Source organism: Equus asinus, chromosome 5 (assembly GCF_041296235.1).
Source record: "Equus asinus isolate D_3611 breed Donkey chromosome 5, EquAss-T2T_v2, whole genome shotgun sequence".
NCBI classification, from domain to species: domain Eukaryota; kingdom Metazoa; phylum Chordata; class Mammalia; order Perissodactyla; family Equidae; genus Equus; species Equus asinus.
The window spans coordinates 66,322,450-66,344,390 of record NC_091794.1 but is presented as its reverse complement, the minus strand read 5'-3'; the positions used below and the strand labels follow the sequence as shown (position 1 = coordinate 66,344,390).

General features: G+C 43.2%; 1 protein-coding gene across 11 annotated transcripts in view; it reads right to left on the bottom strand.

Annotated features, from left to right (window-relative positions):
* Positions 1–8,643, bottom strand: part of MYSM1 (Myb like, SWIRM and MPN domains 1) — a 40,601-nt gene extending 31,958 nt beyond the window's left edge. For 7 of the 11 annotated variants that reach the window (XM_044770915.2, XM_070509791.1, XM_044770917.2 and 4 more), the window contains exons 1-5: positions 8,488–8,643; positions 4,094–4,172; positions 2,485–2,555; positions 481–558; positions 364–387 (exon numbers count right to left, since the gene is read on the bottom strand). In XM_044770915.2, coding sequence (XP_044626850.1) covers positions 364–387; positions 481–558; positions 2,485–2,555; positions 4,094–4,172; positions 8,488–8,570 — 335 coding nt within the window. In that variant the 5' untranslated portion in view covers positions 8,571–8,643. Of the gene's footprint in view, positions 1–363; positions 388–480; positions 559–2,484; positions 2,556–4,093; positions 4,173–8,487 lie in introns of those variants that run through there. The other 4 variants (XM_070509793.1, XM_070509794.1, XM_070509799.1 and 1 more) reach the window with 3 other exon arrangements.
* Positions 8,644–21,941: the final 13,298 nt, after the last annotated feature.

Genomic DNA, 21,941 nt, shown 5'->3' with positions numbered 1-21,941 from the left:
ACAAATTCACATTAAATTTTTGTTTGAAATGCCTGAAAATTAACTGACAGAGCAAGAGAAATCGGGTCAATTCCTAATAGATAGCAGCTTTAAAAAATTTCCCCCCAAATCCCTAGGAAACCGTCTTTTCTATAATCTAACGAAATTACCTATGCAGGGCCATAAAAGAAATTCTGGCAAATAAGTAACATCATAAAATTATCTTGGGGCATTCCAAAATCTGTACAAAAAAATTTTCGATTTCATATTTTTGCATAAGCCAAGGTCAAAAGGGCTTTTTCACAGGCCAACAATAATTTTTTAATTCTCCCATAATTTTTAACTTATCAGAAAGGTTTTAAAATATAAAACATAAGTACATACATGATTTTTGCTGTTTTCTGCACACTGCACCACATGAAAAAAGAAAATAAGGAAGCTTGTGAAGAATCTTTTAAAAATACAGTCCAGACTTTCAAAAGTATTATAAATAGATTTTACCTTTTCATATATTTTTTATGATCTTCCTTTTGATCAAGACAGAATTTTTCTGGAAGTGATTTTTTAGACAAATAATACCTGTGTAATTATTAAAGAAACTTTTAAAACAATAATAAAGTCATGTAATTTTTATGTGACTTTACTATAAAGCAGGCCCTCGCACACTCTTGACAGTCACATTTGAATCCCGGCTAAACCAGTCCCTCTGAAAATGCTGCCCAGGTCTAGAAAGATTCTGATAAAACGCTCATACCTCACAGGGTTGTCGTACGGATTAGCTACTTCTTGTGGAATCGCACAAACACAGTGCCTGCATCAAATGTGTGCTGCATAAATGCTAGTTCCTCTTAGCTTCCCTATTAGAAGTGGCTAAGAGAAGAAACGTCCTCAATGTTTTCTTGAAACCTTTTTTCCTAAAATATATGGAGAATGTAATAGATGAATTTGATTGGTTGTCCAGGGTAATCTAGGAGTATTTCTTTTCATATTTCTAAACGTAAGAGAAGAGGTCAGGGTTGTTCTCCACCCTAATAAACATAGCACACACTTAGGTCGAAGCTACCAGGGAGCCTCCCTCTCAAACTTCTCACAACGAGCTGACTGCGATACTCCTAGGTTAGTCTCACACACTCTTCACTTAATCGATGCTGACTGGACAGTGTGTATGGGAGGCACTACGCTACATACCAAGTGCTAAGGACAAAGATACAACTAAACATGACCCCCATCCTTCAAGATCTCACATAGCTCTTACTCTCAACTTTTCCGTTTCCAAATCTGGTTCCGTTTCCAAATCTGGAAGTGAACCAGTGACTGCTGAAGTATTCATGAATCTACAATTGCACTATTCAATACATTAGCCAACAGCCACACGTATAGCTGTTGACTACTTGAAATGTGGCTAGCACAAACTGAGATGTACTATAAGTATGAAATACACAATGGATTTCCAAGAGTATGAAACAAAGAATGCAAAATGTCTCAATAAAGTTTTCACATCGATTAAATGCTGAAATAACAATATTTTAAATACATTGGGTTAAATAAAATATATTCAAATTAATTTCACCTGCTCTTACTCTGGCTACTAGAAAATTTTAAATGATATATGTAACTCACACTATTTTTCTACTGAAAAGCAATGATCTCGGCTATAACTGCAATGTTTGGCGATAGAGAATAAGAAAGCCTAAAAGGAGTTAACCTATGATAATTAAAGGTAGACAGACACTCTGAAATCAACATAGCACTAATTGGAAATAAAGGGAACAGAGAAATTCTGGCTTAAAAAGGAAGTAGAAATCCATGAAATACAAATGAGAGAGTTAAAAATAAACCACTACTTATTAGACTATTAATAATCTTTATAAATCATAAAATCAGAAATCATTTTGTTCAATCCTTTCATTTGACATATAAGAAAACTGAGTCCCAAAGAAGTTAAGTTGCCAACATCACAAATAGATAAAAGAAACAAGGACAAGAAGTCAGTGGCTGAACTGTGGGTAAGGATATACAATTCCTGGGGGGGAAATTTTCATCCTATGGTATTTGTTTTGCGCCTTTTTACTTAGATTCCTCCCACATAACACCTATAAATTGGTAGAGTAAGAAGAGAGAAGAACTTTTTCATATTCTAATTCTGTGTCCTTGGACAAATTAATGTCTCTGGGGTTCAGCTTATATAACTGAAAATGGAGGCTTGGACTAAAGGTTCCAGCTGATTTAGAACATTCTATAATTTCTACTCAATATTCAGACAGTATAAAGAGTTGATTGACAACAGAAACTCAAAAATACTGAGTTAGATCTCAGCCTCAGTGATAAAATAGAACCATAGGAATAAAAGGCTCCTTTCTGCATAGGCAGGCAACATACCATATAAAAGCTATCTGGGGCCAAATAAAATCCATCTAGTAATCAACAGTGGTGTCTTTTGTAAGTTTTGCACTTACAGATTTTTAACACTGAAATCTTACTTTCCTCATAATCATTAAAGGATACTCTTCTTCCAACAACATTTTCTCAATGACAGCTCTGTTTTCTTCACTGATGGTGCTATCCAGAGTCCAAGGCTATTAAAAAAGAGAAGAATATATTTTTCTTTTTTATTTACTACTTTTTGAAATTAGCTTCTATGTTTTGTTAAATAAAAACATAAAATGATACAATGATTACAAATGATAAAGCCACCACTTACTGAGCACACAGACATATCTTTGATTCCCACAATAACGCTAGCAGGTGAGCATCAATACTTTTGATGCATCCACAGCACTGCTAGCATTTCAAGTAGAAGAGCAGAGATCTGACACACAAGTCTGTTGGATTCCAAGGCTCAGGCTCCTACCCATTATAAAGTAACTAAGGCTGTCACATACGAGGAACAATTTAGGTGTCAGGCATTTTGCCAATTTCCAAAACTCAACACATTGCTCTTTTTTCCCATAAGCCACAATCTCTCCTTAAATGATCATACTCAGCTGCAACTCTCACAACTCAAACATTTTCAGCTCAGGTCTCTTCTCCAAGCTCTGTCTAGACTGTTACATGCAACTGCCCATTCAAAACTTTCCCTTGGATATCTAGTAGGCTTCTCAAACTTAACATATTCAAAACAGAACTTGACATCACATACCCTCACTTGATCCTTGCCCTGTCTTCCCAACTCTATAAATAGCACCTCTAGTCCTCAAGTTATTCCCGCTAGAAACCCAGGAATCGTCCTGGATTCTGTCCTTTTTGCTCAATCCCCACAGCCAACCTACCAAGCAGTTCTGCCTCTAAACTATAATTTACATCTGTCCACTTCCGCCACAACCTCAAGCCAAGTCATCATGAAATCTTGCCTAGATTATGACAAATGTTTCCCAACTGGTCTCTTTGCGTCCTACAAGTATGACAGAGCTATCCTCTGCCTCTCCACCCTTGTCATAGCTCACTTCCCCTTGTCCCACTGTTTTAGACAGTGGCTTTCAACCAGAGCCTTTGTGCTGCTAGTCCTTCTGTCTAGAATGCTTTTCCTCAGCTCTTCACAAATCTACTCCTCACTGTCTATTACTTTTCAACTTAAATGTCACTTCCTCAGTTTCCTTCACTGACAACTTTATCTATAGCAGGTTCCCCAACCTGTTACTCAGTTAGCATCTTGCTCATGTTCTTCATGATCTATAATTAGTTTGTCTACTTGTTTATCACCTGACTCCCCTTTAGAATATAAGCTCCTTGAGAGCAGGACCATGTCTGTCTTGATTATAGCTGCATCCCCCAAGCCTGGCCCAATGTCTGGCACACAGTAAGTACTCAGCAAATAACTCCTAAATGAAGACATGAACCCTGCAATGATCCTCACTTTTTAGATGAGGAAACCGAGGCTCATAAATTTATAAGTGGTAGAGTAAGGATTTGTACCTAAATCTAGCTGGCTCCAAAGTTGTTTCCCAAAAGGCCATTTTTCAAAGTCAAAAGAAATAAGAATAAGTTTCTTCTATTTTTAAAGTAAGAAAAATATTTTAATATATTACTTCTGCGACTGCTGAGAACTAGCACCAAGTAAAAAAGTAGGGCAATTAGTAATAGCTTAATGCACCTGATATTTTCATAAAATACTTACAATAAAACCATTCTGAGTTCTCCACGATGAATCAAGGTAGTAATCTTGTTGTAAAGCAGATGCTGTATTTTCATCACTTCTGTAATAAAGAAAATGGGTACAAAAGTGATATTATACCAGTTAAGGGATATAAATTCACACAGCACAGTGACTGGCAGGTGGTAGATGTTAAGCAAATATCCAGTTCCCTTCTCCCCGTGACAGATTTAACACTGCAGAAACGCCTGCTTTACCTCTTTGGTCTGTGAAATTCAGAGAGGCTTTAAGCCACCCTATTTCAACTGCTACACATCACGTCTGTTCATTTCTTCTGTTTCATGAGGAAAAAAATACCCCAAAGCAGTAACCCCAACATGCTCTGTGGCTATGAACCAACACTGCAAATGTCTTTTGATGAGTATCCACGTACATACAGGAATTCAACTTCACTATTATTTTTTTTAGTTAAAGTATAAAAGACACTATCAACAGCACCACCCTCAAAATGAAGAAAAAATAAGAATAGATGGAAGAACCAAAATAGGAAATACTTGAAGGGCAGTAAGCGAAGATATAAGAAAACGCACTGTTGCAACAACAACTCATATAATAAAAAAAATTAACAAGCTATTTGGGGGCTTTTCTATGTCCATGGTAGTTTAAACTTTGTTAATTTACCCACTCCTTTCATTGAACTAATAAGAACTCTCTAAAGTCATACTGTTCACTTTAAGAAAAAATTCTGAATAGTTAGGTTTGGGGAGGCCCAATCTACGATATAATTAAATGTAATGTTTGCTTTTGTATGCCTTAAAGTTATCAAGTTTCGTAGTTAAGTTACTGACTTTTCCCAGACCCAGTCTAGCAGTAGGAATTTTGTACCTATTAGATTACAAAAACCTATCTACAGGTTTATACTCTTAAATCTTCAATTAGTGCTACAGTGGTTCTAATAAATTGCGGGACTAACAGCCTGTCCACAAAGAACTAAAAGCAGTAATTTCCCTCAACTGTTGATGGCAAAAAGGTTTGAACTTAAGGGCCAACTCTGCTTGGGCAGAGACTACCAGGAATGCTAAACAAAGGGTTCTCGGGCGGCCTCATGGCCGAGTGGTTAAGTTCGCGCGCTCCGCTTCAGTGGCCCAGGGTTTCACCGGTTCGGAGCCTGGGTGCAGACCTGGCACCACTAATCAGGCCACGCTGCAGCGTCCCACATGCCACACTAGAGGGACCCACAACTAAAAATATACACAACTATGTACTGGGGAGATTTGGGGAGAAAAAGCAAAAAAAAAAAAGACTGGCAACAGTTGTTTACTCAGGTGCTAATCTAAAAGGAAAAAAAAAAAGGGTTCTGAGACTTTATCAGCAGAAGGAAGCCTGTGCTTAACTAACTAGTCTGCTAAGGGTGCAGGAAGTGGGACTAGCATCACTTCAAGTTTACTGCAGCCATCTTCTTACCTAGTATTCCTCAACAAAGACTAGCAACATCCATACCTCTGGCACAAAGACTAGCAACATCCATACCTCTGGCATATGCATCCGGACACCTACCCGAACCTCCATAAGTACTACACATCAACATGTTTAAGCCTTAGCTCACCTCACCTAGCGAATCTGCTACACTTCCATTGTTCTCTATCTCAGCCAATGGCATCTCCATCCCTCTGGTTGCCCAAGTCAGAAATCTGAGTCTGCCCTTACTGCCTTACAATGCACACCCAATTTGTTGCCAATTCTGTTGCTTCCCCCCTTTTCAAATCCAGTCCCTCCACTAGATCCACATTGACCTCTGAGGTCCTGTAGTTTCAGACGTTAACATTTTCCAGACCTTTCCTGGTGCACACGAGAAAAAGCTGACAAGCCATCCACCTTCTCTTTTATCTTTTTCCACTTATCTCCATCTGGCATATATATGTTACTGTCTGTCTCATCCACTAAGAATGTTAGTTCTATGACAGCAAGCACTCAGTTCTGATAACTGCTATCTACCCAGGGCTTGGTATATAAAAGGTGCTCCATCTAACATTTGCTGAATGATTGAATGAACGAGGTAGGTGGGGCATTGAACACACAGATCTCTAGATGTTAAAGAACGATGATTTTACCATAAAGCCATGTGGGGATTGAAGGGAATAACATGATCAGAACTGGATGTGAGAAAGACTACTCCAACTTCAGGAAAGAACGGAAGGGGGCTTAAAAGAAAGGAGCAGTGAAGAGGGAGTGATTACACAAATACCAGAGAGAGGTGACAGTAACCCAGACCTAGTGAACACAGAGTGTAAATAGGAGATGAATACACCTGAGAGGATACTTAGAGTCAGCAGACCCTCAAGAACTGACAGGATAGGAGGAGTGGAAGAAGAGAGTAAGAAGGAGGGATAAAGTCTAGGTCTGTGCCGTGGGTGACTGGTGCCATTTATTGAACTGGGGAACCTGGAGAGGTGGGTTTGGTGGGGAAAGTTTATAAGCTGAGATCGAGATGCTTGTGGAACATCCAAGGACAGACAGATTTCAGAGAACTGGACAAATGGATCTGAAGCTGAGGAGAGAACTGGGTGACAGATTTGGGAAACATCAGCATGTATTAGGTGGAACTTATAAAACTGCCTTTTTTGTGTGTCTTTTGCTGAGGAAGATTCATCCTGAGCTAACATCTGTGCCAATCTTCCCCTATTTTGTATGTGGGTCACAACCACAGCATGGTTGCTGCCAAATGGTGTAGAATCTGAACCTGGGCTGCCAAAGCAGAGTGTGCCAAACTTAAGCACTAGACCAGGCCCTAAAACACCGATTTTTGTAGGTCAAAAATTGGCAGAATTTCATTTGGTCCAACCTAACAGAAATTTAAGTCTTCTGAGATGGTATCACCAGGGGCTACACAGTGAGAAGTCTCATAACAAAACCCCTTGAAACACTATGATTTAAAGGTCAAGCAGAAAACGAGGACTAGAAGGAATGGTCAGAGAAGCAGAAGGGAAACCAAAAAGTTTCAATGCCATCTTCTACCTCTGGTACCTAGCGCTTAGCAAGTACTTAAAAAAGTGTGTTTTCAATCAATCTTCAACGGTTCCACAGACATTATCATCAGCTGTAACTACACACTTCAGGGGGTATCATTCACCCTAGACTCCGTATGATCTGAGCCTCAACACCGGGGAGCACCGTTCACCAGAATATAATATTATGGGTGCTCCCTGGAGTTGTGTAAAGCAATGGCTCTGACCATCAGGAACCAACAACCTTTGTAATCCTGCTTGCATGAGAGCAGAATGATCACAGGTGCCACCAGTAAACCTAAGGCTCAATGAGGATACTAAGCGAAAAGAAGGAACAAGAGAAAAGGGAGAAAAATTACACACAATCAGAAAAATACAGAACCTATGAAAAGGGGTAGAGCCAACGCTCTCAGATGATCTTCAGCGTTTCCAAGGCCAGATCGTTTCTCTCTAGACTGCAGACAGACATCCGTGCCCACCCAGCTCACAGCCTTGTTGTGAAAAGTGAGTTAAATCACGCATGCAAAAGCACTTGGTCAAGATTGACTCCGTCTAAACATACGTGAACAGTGACTGTTATGTCTTACTCCTGACCAGGCTAGGCTTCTTCCGTTACTAAAAGGCGCTTCTGGAAACACATTTCCAAACGGTATCAATTTCTTACACGAAGAGCAAGCAAAGGGCTAGAGCCCTCAAGCTGGAGGCTGCCGCTTAAACCACAGAGGCCGGCTGCGCGGGAACCGCTATCAGGTGCCTGCGACCCCTGCCGGGTCCTCAGCGCCCGCTCTGAGCCGGGACGGCAGCGGGCGGCTACAGGGCACCTGTGCTCTGCGCATCCCAGCGCCGCGTCGCGGGGCCCTCCCGCGACCGCAGGAGGTGCTCATCCCGACTGTCAGTTTACACGTGGGCTGAGACTCGGACCGCCTACACCTCTGGGGCAAGGTCACACTGCGGGCGACGGCGGGGCCAGCCCATGCGGGAGGTCCCAGAGCTGCCCGGCTCCGCAGCCCGCCCCTTCCTTCCGGTGGGGCTGCCTCCAGGGGGTTTCCACAACCGCCCCCGGTGGAAGAGGAAAGTCGCGCCAGGCGGGATGGAACGGCACGCCCAAGGCCGCCGGCACGCAGGCGACGGCGCGAGGATGCGCGGGCTCAGGTCCTGGCCAGAGGCCGCCCTCGTCCGAGCTGCCGCCCGGCTGGGCGAGGGCCGGGTGCCGGAGTGGGGCAAGGGAGCAAGCCAGCGCTCCGCCGGCGGGCGGCGCCCCACAGCAGGCGGGAGGCGCGGCGCTCCCAGCCGCCGCAGACCGGCCCAGCGGGCGGCCCCGCGCCCCTCCTCGGCCGGGCCGAGGCCTCTCCAGGGCCTCTCATCGCATCCCCGCGCTCCCCGTCCCGGAGACACCCGGTCTCCACGCCTCACCCGGGCTGTGCCGCCGCGGGCACCACGTCCCCTTCCACATCCACATCCGCCTCTTCCGCCGCCATCACGGGCCCCGACCCCATCCGGCCTCTAGTCTCGAGAGATCGCGCGAGAGGTGGGGGCCGGGGGCGGGGCCGGGGGCGGGGCCTGCGCGTCACGGGGCGGAGTCGCGGCTCCTCCGGCCCCCGAGCCGGGAGGCGAGGCTTCCTGAGCCAGGCGCGGTCCTCGGTCCTCGGCCCTGGGCGGGGGCGGGGCGACCGGGCGGGGGCCGGGCCTGCGCTTTGGAGAGGCAGTGCTCCGGGACGGGTTCTCTGGCGCCTCCCCTCTTTCGTTTCTGAAGTGGGGACGACGGCAAATATCTTTCTGGAGTGCAGGAAAGGGCAAGGCAGACCTGCTTTGAGCTGTGAAGTTGGCGACAGTGAGGGACGCTTACCTGCTGGTATTCTTTTTTTTTTTTTTAAGAAAACGATCATTCAGCACGTACGTGAAGTGCTGAACAACGTTTAAAATTAAACACAGGAATATAACTTATGATTGCATGCTTTATTTTGTAGAAATCTTTACAGTTAACGAAAAAATTACTCTCGTGACCCTTGATTTTTGCAATAACCCAATGAGGTAGGCAGGACTGGTGTCATCAGTCACACTTTACAGATGAGGAAACTGAGGCTCAGAAAGCTGAAATGACTGTCGGGTTACTAAGCTATTTGAAGACAGAGCTGGAACCAGAATCCAGTTCTTTTGACTCTTTACTGAGGGCTCACCCTCTACAAACTGTGTTGTTTGTAACTGTGAAAGATAAACACCTTTTCTCTCAGGGAATTTGGACTCTTCAAGAAATTAGATATTGGCCTTATGTATTCTCCTACGTTAGCGTCTATCACTCACATTATTGTAACTGTTTGTTCACTTGTCTGCCTCCACCACTGGACTGTGAATTCTTTAAAGACAAAGGCAGTATCTGCTAGTCTTTATACTACCAGCATTCAGCATGGTGTCTGACACTTAGTAGGTGCTCAATAAATATTGAATTGATGAACGAATGAACCAATCAATGAAATGAGTTCACTTCCCACAGTATTTTCAATTTGTCCCATCTCACTTTTGTTTGTGCTCAGGGCATAAGATGAACTGTACTGTGAAGGTGATGGCAGAAGGTGGAGAGAAAGATTTGTAAAGAGGGAGATACAGTGCTCAGAAACTGCCTAGTGCCCCAGCCTTAGGGCACCCTAGGGGTGCTGTTCTTGTTGTCAAATGGCTTCTCCAATGACCTGGCCCAGAGCAGGCATTCTAAGATGATCGATTAATTAAATCTAGAGCAAGATTAGAAAGATGTACTTGGCCAGATAGTCAAAAGAAATGTAGAATAGACATGCTTTTAGTTGATCTTTATGTAGCAGGCTGGGATGGGAACCCTAGCAGGACGATCTGGATACACATGATATCAAATGCCTCCTAGACCGTCAAACAGAATACCATGTGAACAGCATCTTCTGCAACCCAGCACTGAAGGTCTTCAGGCCCAGTGCCAGGCATTGGTAGGCATTAAAATATATGCAGAAGGAAGGAAAGGCCTGCACAGAATTCAAATTGCCCCAAGGTCTTTAGACGAAGAGGCCTCCCTAAACAGGGAGACTAGTCTGAAGCCTTCCCATACATACCCCACCCCATGCTCCTGGCTAGTTGCCTTTAGGTGAAATAGGCTCATAAGGGTCTAAGCCCAACTATCTGCCGGGATAGGCCTATAACCTCACAGGGGGTGAGCTCCTGCCTGAGGCATGGCTACTATTTAAAATTCCCTGTTCCAGAGGTCTGCAACTCTGTGCCTTGTTTAAAGACCCATTTTCTCACCAAGTAGTTTGAAAGCAGAATGAAGAATTCAGAACGTGTATTTCACAAATACTTGTACTCCCACTGTGCTTGATACTGGGGCAATGACATTGGACAATACGGGCTCAGCCTCTGCCCTCATAAAGCCTATCGAACATGCAATTTCAAGATGATATCCTAAGTTCTATGATGGAGGAGCTGCAGGCTGCTGTGGGATCACAGAGGAGGGGCACTTATCTCAGAATGAACCCTCTCCTAATCACATTTTTGAGGAAGATATTGATCAGTCAAAATTTGAGAGTAATGCTCTAAGCTCTGGGGAATACAACATAGGAGACCCTGTTGCTAACTTGGAGAAAGAATCAATGGAAAAAGATTAGCAGGAATAGTCCCTGCTACTCACACAGAGCTAGGAATAGTGTCTGTTCCCGCTGACCAGGCTGGAAAACCTCATGATTCATTCGGCGCGGGGTAGATAACTCAGAAGGGTATTGCCTGAGTCACGGAGAATGATGGGTTCTAGGTAGAGCATGCTCTGGTCCTGCCTAACAAATCTTAAAGACAAGATCTGAAAGGATCAAACTGTTTCCAGGTAAATGCAACTGTGCCCTTCCCCAACCCCAAAAAGTTCAAGAATATTTGTAGGAATACAAAAATACCCAGCACCCAACAAAACGGATTTCAAAATGTCTGGCATCCAATCAGCAGGCACGCAAAGAAGTAGGAAAATGTGACCCATGATAAGGAAAAAAAATCAACCAATTGGAACCCACCCAGTACTGACACAGGTGTTAGAATTACCACACTAAGACATTAAGTTATTTTAATTGTGTTCTATATGTTTGGAAGGTTAAGTAGAGACATGGAAAATAGAAAAAGAATGAAATTGAATTTCTAAAGATAATAACTACAATGCCTGAATGAAAAATATACTGACTGAGATTAATGGCAAAAGAAAGGATTAGTGAACTAGAGCACATGATAAAAGAAACACACTGAAAAATAAAAGGGTTCAGAAGTGAACAGAAAATTGATGAGCACAACTTCCAGCTTCCTAATGTATGTGTTAAAGGAGTCTGTGAAAAGTGAAGGGCAGGAGATCAGGAAAAATATCTGAGGAAATAATGACTGAAAATTTTTTCAAACTTGAGGAAACCTATAAATTCACAGATCCAAGAAACTCAAGGAGCCCCAGGCAAAAGGAAACTACACTAAGCCCCACTATAATCAAATTGCTCAAAACCAGTGGTAAAGAGGAAAACTTTCCAGAGAACAAAGGCATGTTGCCTACAGAGGGAAGATAAGAATGACAACAAACTTCTTGATGGAAACAATGGAGGCTACATCCTTAAGTTACTGAAAGGAAAACATTCAGTCAACTTAGAGAATTGTATACCTAGTAAAAATATCTTTCGAAAATGAAAGCAAAGTTAAGCCTTTCTAAGACACAAAATCTGAAACAACTCATCATCAACCTGTCTTTTTTTTTTTAGAGATTGGCACCTGAGCTAACATCTGTTGCCAGTCTTCTCTCCTTTTTTTCTTCTTCTCCCCAAAGCCCCCCAGTACATAGTTGCATATTTTAGTTATAGGTCCTTCTGGCTCTGCTATGTGGGACGCCACCTCAGCACGGCCTGATGAGCGGTGCCAGGTCTGTGCTCAGGATCCAAACCAGCAAAACCGTGGGCCACTGAAGTGGAGCACATGAACTTAACCACTCGGCCACGGGGCCAGCCCCTCGACCTATCTTTACTACAAGAAATGTTAAAGGACATCCTTCAGTCAGAAAGGAATGATATCAGATGAAAATCTTGATCTACCTAAAAGAAGGAAGGGAATGGAAAGTAGTCACGTGCCACATAACTTTTTGGTCAAGGATGGACCACACATACGACAGTGGTACCATAGAGCCTAGGTGTGTGGTAGGCTGTACCATCTAGGTTTGTGTAAGTGCCCTCTGTCATGTTCACACAATGACGAAATTGCCTAGTGATGCATTTCTTAGAATGTATCCCCCTCATTAAGCAACCCATGACTTTAGATGGTAAATATACAGGATTTTTTTCTTAGATTTTGAATCTCTTTAAAAGAAAGTTGACTGTGTAAGCAGAAATAATAACAGTGTAGTATGAGATTCATAACACATGTATAAGTAAAGTATATAACAACAATAAAATAAAGTCTAGAAAGTAAGAAATGCAAGCATATTATTGTAAGGTTATTATATGAAGTGGTATGAATATGTTGAATATGTTATCACTGTGATATACTACAGATGTATAGTATAAACCCTAAAGTAATCAGTACAATAACAAAACAAAGTTTGAATGTTAACAATGGAAATTTATTCATATATTACTTGTACTTTTTGTTGTTGTTGTTGCTGAGGAAGATTCACCCTGAGCTAACATCTGCTGCCAATCCTTCTCTTTTCTGCTGATGAAGATTCTCCCTGAGCTAACATCCACTGCCAATCTTCCTCTTTTTGCATGTGAGGTGCCGCCACAACATGGCCACTGACAGACCACTGGTATAGGTCAGCACCTGGGAGCCGAACCCGGACCCCCAAAGCAGAGCACACAGAACTTAACCACTAGGCCCCTGGGCTAGCCCTACTATTTTTTTTTTTTTTTTAATGCAGCGAAAGGAGAGGGTTTCTAACTTGCTAAAGGAAGTAAAACTAGGAACTAGGAATTAGTGGAACAGGAATTCAAACCAAAGCCAGCTTCCAAACTAGTGTTACTTTTTCCACACCAGACTGTCTCTCCAGTTTATATGTTATCAAATATGAATGTCTTGAGCTCCTTGGGCTACAGAGAGTTGACCCTCAAGGACTTATAAGTAAAGAACATCAGATCGTCTTCAGAGTTAAATGGTGACATCACCTCATTAGAGCAGAGATATCCAAGTAAACTTAAAGAAACAGAAGGACATTCAGACCTGACTGAATTTACACATCTAAATTCACAGTGGTAAATACTGTCAATGCCTTTCTGAGCAAAGTCCAAGAAGAAGGAAGCTGGAGGATTACAGGTTTACAGTTCTAGTACGGATGGAGAAAGATTCCACTATGTTTCCATCCTATTAGCTGGACCACTCACACTGCAATAAAGCAAGTAGCAGCCATGAGAGGAGGGGCTTTGTTTTGTTTGTTGCTTTATTCCTATGGCCTGGAACAATGCTGGCTGCATAGCAGGCACTCAGTAAATATTTGTTGAATAAATGCTCACAGAAGGCCATGACTAATGGCATGGAGCCATTAAGTTGGAAACATACTTAACTCTCCTTGTTATGACTTCACACTCAGAAACTAACCTTCAGATTTCGTGAATTCTCTTCCCACAGAACAAGAGCTTGGACTGATCCTATTGATGTGAGATTTATTGACATGTGGCAGTCACAGTTCTCAATGTGAGTAGCCACATCAGTCTTCAAGCCTTTCAAGTACGGCAAGTCAGCTCTCAGAGTCCAACTACTGTGCACACTGAGAGGACAAGCCAGTTCACTCTCTGCACACTGAGAGGATGAGCCAGTTCACTCTCTACATGCTGAGAGGAGAGGAACCAGTTCATACTCTTCACACTGAGAGGACGAACTGGTCACACTCTGCACACTGAGAGGACAAGCCGGTTCACTCTGCATGCTGAGAAGACGAGCCAGTTCACACTCTACATGCTGAGAGGATGAGCTGGTTCACTCTCTGCACACTGAGAGGATGAGCCGGTTCACACCCTACACACTGAGAGGACGAGCTGGTTCACACTCTGCAAACTGAGAGGACGAGCCAGTTCACTCTCTGCATGCTGAGAAGATGAGCCGGTTCACACTCTGCATGCTAAGAGGACAAGCCACTTCACTGTGCACGCTGAGAGGATGAGCCAGTTCACACTGTTCACACTGAGAGGGCAAGCTGATTCACACTCTGCACGCTGGGAGGGCAAGCTGGTTCACAATCTGCATGCTGAGAGGACAAGCCATTCACACTCTGCATGCTGGGAGGACGGGCTGGTTCACACTCTGCATGCCGAGAGGAGACAAGCCAGTTCACAGTCTGCACGCAGAGAGGATGGGCCAGTTCACAAACATCCGGGTGTGCTCAAGACAGCCTTCTATCTGTCCCAAGCAGCCTTCCCACTGTCACACCTCCTCACGTCACTGTTTACTAATTGTGTACAAAAAACAGAGGAGAAAATGACCAAATTTAACTGCGATATCTCTACAATTTCATAGAATGTTAAAAGGAAAGTTTTCAGGTGATCATATCTTTGGCTTTTTCCCATCAAAATGAGCTTTTATATTTATTCCTAATCCCTTTGAAATTTAATTATTTATCTGAAAATATATAACACAAATATAGAAAAGAACACTTTAATTCATTATGGCGCTCTGCTTTCCTGGAAACTGAGTGAATGTGAGAGTACTTTTAGGTGGGAAGGGGAAGAGGACGAGCTGCAGGCAGAGAGGGGGATCAGGGTTAATATGATCACCTGTCATATCCCAGATATTATATAACGCAGGATCTCTTTTGGACCTCCCAGGAATCCTGCAAAAAGTATTATCACTTCCATTTTGGAGTGAAGAAACCAAGCTTTAGAGAGTTATAGTTTCATAGCTGAGTCCCAGAGCTGGGATTCCAACCCAAGTCCTTCTCGCTCCATACGTACTCTATCACACTTTCATTCAGAGCAGAGAGAATAGGGTATTTTGCAATACTATATGAACTGGGATTTCCTCATTTGGTTTAAGAATAAATCACAATCAGATAATTTTCTGACTTCTTTGAGGTGCTTAAGTCTAGAAATGAGTAGCAAATGTAGACAGCGTATTTTGAAGGTGGAAATTTGCCTTGGCTGTACAAGTTTCTTTTCTGTTTCCCATTAATTCACTCTTATTTCCTTTGTTGATCCTAAAAAGCATTCACCAGAGGTGCGTACCTGTAAATCTTCATGAATGTTGTTGGAGGAGCCTTTGGTCAACAAAGTGTCGGTCTCGTATTTCAACCACACAGTGTTTGAACCCATTGGAGAGGCAACTTATTCACTTTGTTTTTCCCCATTTATGGTAAAAAAAGATTGCTGCATTTTTATTGAAAGAGGAAAATATAATTGCAATATTAATCCATAAAAAGCTGGCATGTTAGCATTCATGCTAATTAGCTCAGATTTGTGCAGTGCTTTCAAAGCAGGAAGTGTCATACAGCTGCTCACTAATGTTGTTTTTATGTTATGATCCAAACTGTCAGCTAAATGACTGCCAGGGATTTCAAAGAGTTCCCATTTTACAATTAAAATGGCCAGTGAGTGGGGAGGAAAGCCGCTTTATCTACACAGAGGTGAGATGACAGACGAGTGCAGGCGTACAGTTACAGGCTGCACTTGGCAGGCCTTGGCCGTGGCTTGAATTGTTCCAGGAAAGCAAGCTGCATTTTGCTTCATTTTCCCTCCCCAATTCCCTGAAATCACATAAGGTAGCTACCGAAAAAGCTGTTCTCAATATGTCGTAAGGAACGTCTGCCAATGCACTTCCTACATTTTAATTACGGTAATGCTACATCCATCTGACATTATTTGGAAGGGAAAGAACAGATGCCAACATTAATGAGCTCCTACTGTGTGCCAGGCATTTTACATACCTTATTTCTTTATAGCCCTTTGAGGCAAGGAATTCTTGTTTCCATTTACAGATGTGGTAACCGAGGTTCAAAATAGTTAAGCAATTTACCCAAGGAAACGTATCTTCTCATCTTTTCATTATATCATGTTATCTTGGGTTCGTGCCAATAGCATCATCCAGAAGTGTGTCTTTTCTTGTAAGCAACCCCCAGTGGAAGGATTATGCCTCTTTCTCGATAGATCTAGGAGGAGGATGGGTGTGGTTGCCCAGACTCGAGTCACATGCCATCCCAGAAGCCAGGTGAACTCAGTTCCACCAGGACCACATGGCATAAGGAGGAATGGTGGCTCCCCAAGCAAAGTAAGGGTACTGTTTCCAGAGAGAGGAGGAATGGATGTAGGGTAGGTAAAACAACAGATGTCCACTGTGTTGTTCCATGTTGCAATTCCCCTCTGTTCCCTCAAGCCTTTAGCACCATCTGTTAACCACTACAGGCTCGTGTTAGCATTGTATCGGGCAAAGTACTCAACCTCTCTAGACTCCTGCTTCTTCATTTGTAAAATGACCTATGAAATAATCTCTTCCAGGGGTGAAAGTCTTGGATGATGTTCTTATTCATCTCGCAGACATTTATTGAACATTGTTACGGGCAAACAGGGGATGGGAGTGCTGGAGTTTGCATGGTTTGTATATGGTTGGCTGGTTAGTTAAGTGGGGACCACACACGAAATATTCCCTCTGCCTGGAATCCACTCCCCTTCCCCGTTCCCAGCCATCCACATTCTCAGGGCCACTCTGCCTCTCTCCCTCCCTCCGATGGGCTGGTTCTGCTCAGCTCTAGCCTATTGTTGCCATTTTGGAACTCTGGCTCAGAGTTGCCAGATCTTCTGATTTTTCTTTTCTTTTTTTTTTTTTTGAGGAAGATTAACCCTGAGCTAACTGCTGCCAATGCTCCTCTTTTTGCTGAGGAAGGCTGGCCCTGAGCTAACATCTGTGCCCATCTTCCTCTACTTTATATGTGGGACGCCTGCCACAGCATGGCTTGCCAAGCAGTGCCATGTCCACACACGGGATCTGAAACGGCCAACCCCCAGCTGCCAAAGCGGAACGTGCTCACTTAACCGCTGCACCACTGGGCCGGCCCCTGATTTTTCTTTTAAGAAAAGCCAGAAATCAAGATTAATTTGTGAAAATTAATTCAAAATATTAAAAGCCACTATTGAACCAAAGACTACATCTGACCTGCAGTTTGTGGCTGCTGCCCTGCCTCCTTCTCTCATACTACTGGAATGCTTCAGTGTTCTCAGGCTTTCATATATCTGCCTATCCCACTACTAAAAACTTCTTAAGGGGGGGGAACATGCTTCTGTCCTTTGTATCCATAGCATTTAGCACAATGCCTGGTACACAGTAAGCACTTACTAATTGTTTGTTGAATGAATGAGTGAATCAACTGGAAAGAATAAGGCCAGAGGTTTTTTTTATTGATAACAGAAAACTTATTTTATAAAAACATAATCAATGGATATTTTAAACAATATATATATATTTATTTATTTCAAAAGCAACTGAATTATGATCCTGACAAAAAAATACACAACGCAAAAAGAAGGAGAAATTATAAACCTAATTAGATTCCCAGAGTCCCTTCCCATTGTTGAGGGAGAGATGCATGAAGTTCTCCTGCCTGAGTATTTACTTAGAATTTATACTTTTGGGGAGAAGTGAAGAGAGGCAGAAAGCAAATAACTAAGCTGAGGAAAAAAGTTCATTCTGTGTTGATTCTAAAGGACTGTTGAGGTCAAATGTAAACCTGTTCTGACTCATTTCTATAGCTCATGTATGATAGAACATGTGAGCACAGAATCCAGTCCAATGACCTTCCCCTCACTGTCTAGGTAGCTCCCTTGCTACACAAAAAGTCAGCTGTACTGATGTCTGCTGACTTAGCACCTTCCTGAGCATCCAGACTCACAGCCTCCTCTGCCACCCTATGGCCACTGTGCATGCTTGTGTCAGAGTGTCCATTACTCCGGCCTGTAACTGTCTGTGGCCCTGCCCGCGTCCACACCAGCCTGGGGCCTCCTTGAGGACAGAATCATGTCTGAGTTATCCATGCCCAACACTTAGTAGGTCCCCGGTCAATGTTTGGAGAATGGATGAACGACATGTCCTTTACGTTATGAAACGTATTATCTCCAGAGCTTCAGGATATTCAGTTCAATTCAGTAAGTGTTTATTGAGCACCTACTCTGTGCCAAACACAGTTCTGAATACTTGGGATACGCCAATGAGTAAAAAAGACAAAGTCCTCTACCCTGGTGGAACTCACATCCTAGCAGAGGGGAGAGAAAATAAACCATAGACATCATAAATTAATTATATATTTATTAGAGGTGACTGAGTGCTATGGAAAAAGGAAAAATAGAGCCAGAAAGGAGCCCATGAGGTCAGAGTAGCGGAGGGCTGCAGGTTTTACATAGGGGGCTCTGGGTGGGCCTTACTGGAAAGGGGGCATTGGAGCAGTGTCTTGCAAAGCTGAGGGAGCTGCCAAGCTGACGTCAGGGCAGTGTGCCGGTGGAAGGAACAGCCGGTGCAAGGGCTCCAGGTGGGAGCATACCTGGTGGAGGCCAGTGCAGTGGAGCAAAGGGAGCAAAGGGGCGAGCAGAGGGAGAGGAGGCCAGACAGGTGACAGGGCCACATTTTGTGGAGCCCCAGGTGTCATCGTAAGGACATTAGTTTTTATTCAGAGTTAACTGGGGAGTCATTGTAGGGATCCAGAGAGATTAAAGATAGATTTTAGCAATATGAGTTCACTGACGTTTACTTAGGATTACATACCGAGTGCTTGCTAATATGATATGTGTGATGTTTCTTTTTTGTCAGATTTCTTAAGAAAAAAATCCTGCCAAAAATAACTGATACTTTTGTTAAAAACATTCTTTTCTCCAGGCTCATGGATGAGCACATCTTTGTCTATGCTGGCTTTGTTTTCGGTCCAACTGATTTATCTCTCCTTTTTTCGCACTGCATCGTAAGGTCTCATTTGAATAGTCATATCAACTACTGGAGAAATAGACTGGCTGCCATAACATTTCCCATTAGTTTAAAATGTATGTTTTTACCCCATTGAGGAATCCCAAGTCTCTATACTGTATCTGGTTACTCTGCGGGGTTCAGTAGCCACTGACGTGCACAAGATCTTGTCACCACCAAGTAGTTTGTTCCCAATACATAAACTGATCCTTACAAAGCAACAGGACAAATGCCATGAGGCAGAGGTCTGTGCCTGACGCCATGGAGGTCTGATGGGGCAAGGCTGATTGTGTGAGTGTTAGGAAAGCAGCCTCTTGTGCACTGCCTCTCATCCTTTCAGCCCCCCTTTTACTCCAGCTATCACCATCGCAACCAGCTTCACATGACTGTAAGCTGACAGCACCATGCATCTCTCACTTTCTGCACCAGGGCTTCTCTGACTCATGCACAACCTGGGAAAGCAAGGGTGTTAACACCCCATAAGGTAACTGATGACCAATGGGGAGCAGGAGCTGATGAATAAATGCCCCTCTCTCTATTCTACAGGAAACTATTCTGAACTGTGTCCTACCCAGATTCTCAAATGATCCCTGTGGGATGGAGCCCCAGTTGCCCACAGCAGGGAACAAAGGAATAACTTACTCATCTATTGACTTTCTCTCCTTCACTGTTACACTCTTTCCAGTCCACCTCCGTAATCCTTGAGACTACTTCCCAAAGAAATTCCTGTCTTCAAGCCCTGGTCTCAGGTCCTTCTTTCCTCGGGAAGCGCAAGCTAGGACAGCAAGGTTAGATCTGGGTTTTGAAAGTTGAGTATGGGTTTTCCAGGTGTAGAGATGGGGAAAATGCATTCCAAGCAAAGGAAAGAGCAGGAGCAAAGATAAGGAGGCACGAACAGGACAAGGCGGGTTTAGGGATTTGCAGTAACCTGTTGCAGCTGAAGCATGGAGTGTAGAGGGTATGAGGAGGAGAAAGTTACTAGTGAGGGGTTTGTTGATTGAGAAACTAAGCTGAGAATATTGAGGAAATGCTCCCCCAAAGTTTTGTCTGTTGTTGGTTTTTCATCATAAGCATCCACATTGCTCCTCATCTCTGGGAAATCAATAGCTCATGGCCTGGACAATAACTTTGAGCCATGCAATCAAGACAAAATGGAATATTTGGGAGAAAGACAAAATTCTGGAAAGTAAAACTGCTCTTATCTGCAGGCATGTAAAAGAAATTTACAACCATCTTATTGTGACCGAACAAGGGAGATCCTGAAAACTTTCAAGGAAGTAAATAAAAGTAAATGGAAATGAATTGTATAATTTCCATTATTACTAATTAAAGTTATATGAAATAGCAGCACATTTTCATTGTTTTATTACAAACAAAAAAAATTTTATAAGTGCTTTTGTGGAATCATTCCTATCATTTATCCTTATTTACTCATTAGGACTGAAGTTTTTCAATTACAAATATTCTTCCTGGGGGGTAGTACATTTAGATTTGAAAGAGAATTTTGGACCTCTTTATTTTAGCACTCACTGTGTTCTGTCTTATGCAATTATTAGCATAATTCATCAAATCTAGACTCCAGCATAATGGATAGTAAGTTATGCCATTATTTAATGTGCCGTTAAGGAAGAAAAAGCATTGCCAATATTTTAACTTGTCAGTTGTAAGATGCATCCTGATTTCAGAGATTCGAGAAAATATGCAACTTGAAATTGATGCCTGCAATTTCATTTCCCCACCTGACTGTGGGCCCTGAGGGCAGGAATTTGGCTTGTTCAACTTTGACTCTTTCTAACACTTTGTTCAATTCCTGGAACGTGTAAGCTTGGTATGTGTACAACAAACGTTTGTTGAATTAAACCCAGCAGATCTCTATCTATCTATACCCGCTTTGATCTACCTCAGACAGGACATTTCATAGGAAGAGAATTTCATCATCTCTCTCAGAAGGAAGCCTGCATAGTATAGTGAATCAGACTTCTATTCAGCATCAACAGAAATATCGTATTACCTTCTTTTTGTTTATACTGACTCCAGAACTTAAAGTGTGTGAAGATTTTCCACAATGTGTTGTATGTGTGTTTGTCTCCATGCCATGGATCATATTCTATCACATTTATAGGAAAACCAAGGACCTCTTTTGAAAAGACTCTTTGTTTAGGTAAACATGGTAGTAAAAATAATTTTGCAATTACATATATTGTGTTAATTATTTACACGTGAGGGTGTGTTTGGCAGGCCACATGCTGTCTCTAAGTCTTCTAACCCTTTGAAAGGAAAACATTGGACATCAAGGAATTATTCATATACGTTTTCTGTGGTTTTCATTTTAGACGAGAAGGGATTTTTCAAGGTTTTCCACGCTTTTACTTGATTTAATTTCATGCTCACTGAAGCCTGTTTCCATCACGGTCACCAACACCTTGAATGTGCTGTGATTTTCCCGTTAAGCAGTCCAGATTATATTCAGTAAGACTCTTGGCCTCTAAGCCTCACGTCTTGGAAACAGACCTCACCGCGTTAGTGAAGATTCCAGGGCATTCTTCTTACTGACCTAACCAAGCCTTTGAAAATATGTGATAACCACGAGGAGTTTTCAGCCTTGGTCCGGACCTGGCGCAAAAGGAGCCGGCACCTCGGAAGGCTCGGAGGCCTGGGACCCAGTGAGCGCTTCACTAGCCCCGAAGCAGCGGCTCCTTCCGCCTTCCCTGGGGCTGCATCTTCCCCTGCTGGCCTGAGGCCTGGGCTGCTTGGCCCTTGGGAAGGCAGCACCGTCACCTGAGCCGCCTCCCGGGAGTGAGACGGCCATGTCCTGCCCTGGCACTCCCGCCGCAGGGATTGCATCTCCGTCTCTGTCTGTCTGCTCTGGGCCGGTTAGGACTTAGGGGCTTCGCTGGTTCTGTCTGGCCGGCCGAGCGGTGAACGGTGGAGCAGAAAGTGAGCAGGAGGGAGGCTGGCTCTGCGTTGGCTGGCGG